Here is a 3,522-nt window from a genome sequence, read left to right as displayed (position 1 = left end):
ATATATATATATATATATATATATATATATATATGTTTGCATCCACATCACCCTCGTTTCAGCAATCCTCCTCCTGCTCTTGTGCATTTGTTATGTAGAGGCCACACCAAAGGGGAAAAGCGCTGGATTTGAGTTTCGCTCCTACCAGAGCTCACCAGTAGTGCATATGCCTACCCTCGTAAAACAGACTTATTACCTTTCAGGGGGTTATATTGTGATCACTCTAAACCAGACGCCAAATAATGGGGCTAGTGGTGGATTTCACAGTGGCCTTATGCAGAATGATATGTGTTTCGGAACCCAGTTGGACAAATGTCTATTTGTATGCCCTGAATACCATATGCCACAAATGCAGCTAGAGAACTATAAACAGAGTTGGATTAGGTTGAACTTGGTGTCTACATTTTAGGCATGGAAGGACGATCGGACAGAGTTCGGCTACTAAGTTAAGCCTAATATCCGATAGAGCGCGAAAACTTTCGGGTTCGCAACCGGGGGCTACATCTGCATCCTAAGATGGAAACAGAAATTTGGCTTCGGGACACTGCTTTCCAATGAAACAAAAGTGTTTGCAAGCAAAGGGCTCCGGATACATATATTCTATCCAAGTAATCCGTGCTTGGGCTCGGCAGAACAGACAGCCCACTAGTTTCCTTTTGTAGCACAATGGAACATGACTTTGGAAATGTACGTACTGGCGTTTCTAAGTCATTGCACCACAACGTCATGTCTAAGGACTGTAATCAGTCATTTTTTATTTCGGATTCTAAAGCGCATTGATGGATAGACACAAGTAAAGGAGCTAAGCGCATAGGTGTTATTGGGTGGTAAGTCGCAAACTATGAACGTTTTGGCTCTGAACATAAAGTACTAACAAGAAAATCGAATTAAAAGAACAAAAATGTCCAGGAAAAAGCCTGCTGAAAGTAAATTCGAAGAGAATCCACTTACTACGCCGATTAATTGATGGTACTATCGATTACCAGAAGCAAAAAATATACTTCATGTATACATCTCAGACCATGTTCCATCGACATTAAAACGTGTGTTTTTCACGAGTAAAATCAAGATTGCAAAATCCTGTGGGCTATCAAGTTTCACACATAAAAACGCCATTCGACAAATCGTGTCGCTATTCGAAACCTCAAGGGACAAAGTAGAAAAAGATCTCTCGATAAGGATGGATTATAAAACTGGATCTGAACACAGCATCATCAATTTTGGACAATTTCTCAACAAATTTTGGAATACCAAGGTACAAAGCGATGAAATCTTTTGATGTCATTGCCTTCTTTGCACCGACTGATCAAACTTGACAAAAAACGTAGTGGAACTACTTCAAAACCAACCTGATACAGTAGACCCCTGCAGTAGACCCATGCATAGCCACACACTTCAACCTAAGTTGACAAGTATGCGAGAAGCTGAAGGGAGTATCCAAGGCATCGCGGAAATCAAGACTAACTGCATAAGCTGTAATGCAGATATTGGCGCTGACTTCATTGTCGCGAGTCCGCCTAAAGCTTTGGGTCCGATATATGGACAACAATCGTTGTTATCAAATACTCAATAAATAACACGCATGAACTGATAAACAACACGTACAAAGATATCAGGTCTAGAAGTAAACTGAACTTAAATAAAAAAAATATTGCGATCACATGGAATTTCGATGGTCCATACGCAGAATGTCAGCTTTAGAAAATTGGCTTCAAAACCAATAGACGCAACCAAAATAACAGCAACTACTGTTAAAAAAGCCCAGCGAAGGCAAGACACATTACTTTGGACCAACCAATGCGGATGACGAACACAAGGCGGTCGTTAGGGTGTGCGATCCACTTTCTTTGATTCCTGTACAGGAAAATTAGGAGACTCACCATTCCAGTATATGAGAGGCGTGAAGATTCTGGCATGTGACGCAAGGACAGTTCTGAAAGCGTGATGCAGCATTACGAACTCAAGCAACTGACAGGTTAAACTGGACCCAGTCTATGCATTTCTCCGGACAGTTGAACCAAATCGGGGGACCAGAATAGTGTTGAGCCCCAGACAAGAGCACCAGACGACACGATAAAACCGAAGGACAGGTCCGGCAAAGGCGCACGATACGAATTCCAGGGCTCAAATGCAAAGCTAACCCAGATGTCTCCCAATCTAGTCACTCAAACTACTCACTGAGTCAACCAAGCATGATCGAAAGTCACGTGTATAAACTCGTGCACACCGGAATCCAAAGCACAATTCAAAAGCCAAGCTCCGCTTCACAACAGTTCACCCGTGATATCACCTCGACGGGGTTTCAGAATTCCAAGCTCAGCAAACAACTCAACCATCAAAGCTGAAAGTCACGAACAGAGCTACACCTGTGAACGGAGATTCCATTTCGAAAGAAAGCATCAAGTTGTCAAACACACTCAAGCTCTTCACTAGGGAAGCAGGATGAAAAGTGCGTCTAAGTAACTGTCATGATATAGACCTCCAAAATGACTGAAGCATTTCTCCAACCCACTGGGCGACTGTATGAAAAGCAGAATACTGGATTGGATTTGTGGACATTGAGCAGGTCCTATAAAATTGATGATACCCACCCGAATGGGCACTATTTATCGAAGACGGCCCATAAAAATATCTTGAGCACGTGTTCGCCCCACATGACACTGAAAATGAATTCTTCTACATTCGGTGCCTCAGTGATAATCTATTGTGAGACTTCATTTAATCGGCGGTCGTTGATCATTTGGCTGATGATCTGTTCATCGAGCCAACTAATTAAACTGCAGACATTTTGTTACTGAAAAAGGATATACCATCAGTGCAAGGTTGGGTGAGCACTTCATCCTTGCCTGGATGCATTTATATAGCCTTGCAAGAGTATCTGTTGTTACTTACCGTGATTGGCCATTTGGGAGAGTTAATTGGTCCGTTTGCAACTTACGTCGCGTTGTTGTCAGTCTTCCCTTGACTTGACTGATCATCTTGATACCTTCCAATTTGAGCAGTTTTCTTCCCTTGTTGGTCGTTATCAGAATACATTGCATAGTAGTCTGAAATCTTTGAGACGGTTGCCTGGTCGCTCCACTCTGTTTCCTCCAGTGTAATGGCTGGTGTCCTGCGTTCGTACGTTAATTTTCTGTATTTAACTTGGTCCTCAGGTTGAACGCCTAATCCAGCCGAGTTGATTCCTTCATTTAAATCGGGCTTTCCTGCTTCTTTCATGAGTTGTTTGTTTGCTTTCTTTCACAGTTTGAGCTGTGTAGTTCTGGCGTTCCCTTTCCCCTAGTGGTTGATAAACTTCGTCAGTTTCAATCTTTGTTGATTGTATCGTCGGTGGAGTACCATGGTTCCCGGAATTCACCTCTCTTCGTTTTTCGCTTAAGCCGGTATGTGAACGCTCCCTATTCAAACTAATGTCTGGTGTGTGTGCACCGAGATGACAGAGGTGTGGTTGTGTCTTTTAGCAGCGAATTTGTGTTCATTTATCCTGTTCGAGGGCTTCCTTCCTGTTTGCCCGACTTGCCG

The 3,522-nt window shown here is 42.7% G+C and overlaps 1 protein-coding gene across 1 annotated transcript in view; it reads right to left on the bottom strand.

The window, feature by feature from the left end:
* Positions 1-3,219, bottom strand: part of T265_02502 (hypothetical protein) — a gene marked incomplete at both ends in the record, with an annotated part of 28,288 nt that extends 25,069 nt beyond the window's left edge. Inside the window, one exon of the mRNA XM_009166765.1 lies at positions 2,939-3,219. Coding sequence (XP_009165029.1) covers positions 2,939-3,219 — 281 coding nt within the window. The remainder of the gene's footprint in view (positions 1-2,938) is intronic.
* Positions 3,220-3,522: the final 303 nt, after the last annotated feature.

This window comes from Opisthorchis viverrini, assembly GCF_000715545.1.
Source record: "Opisthorchis viverrini unplaced genomic scaffold opera_v5_32, whole genome shotgun sequence".
Taxonomy (NCBI): Eukaryota; Metazoa; Platyhelminthes; class Trematoda; order Opisthorchiida; family Opisthorchiidae; genus Opisthorchis; species Opisthorchis viverrini.
This window is presented reverse-complemented; position numbering and strand designations above follow the sequence as displayed.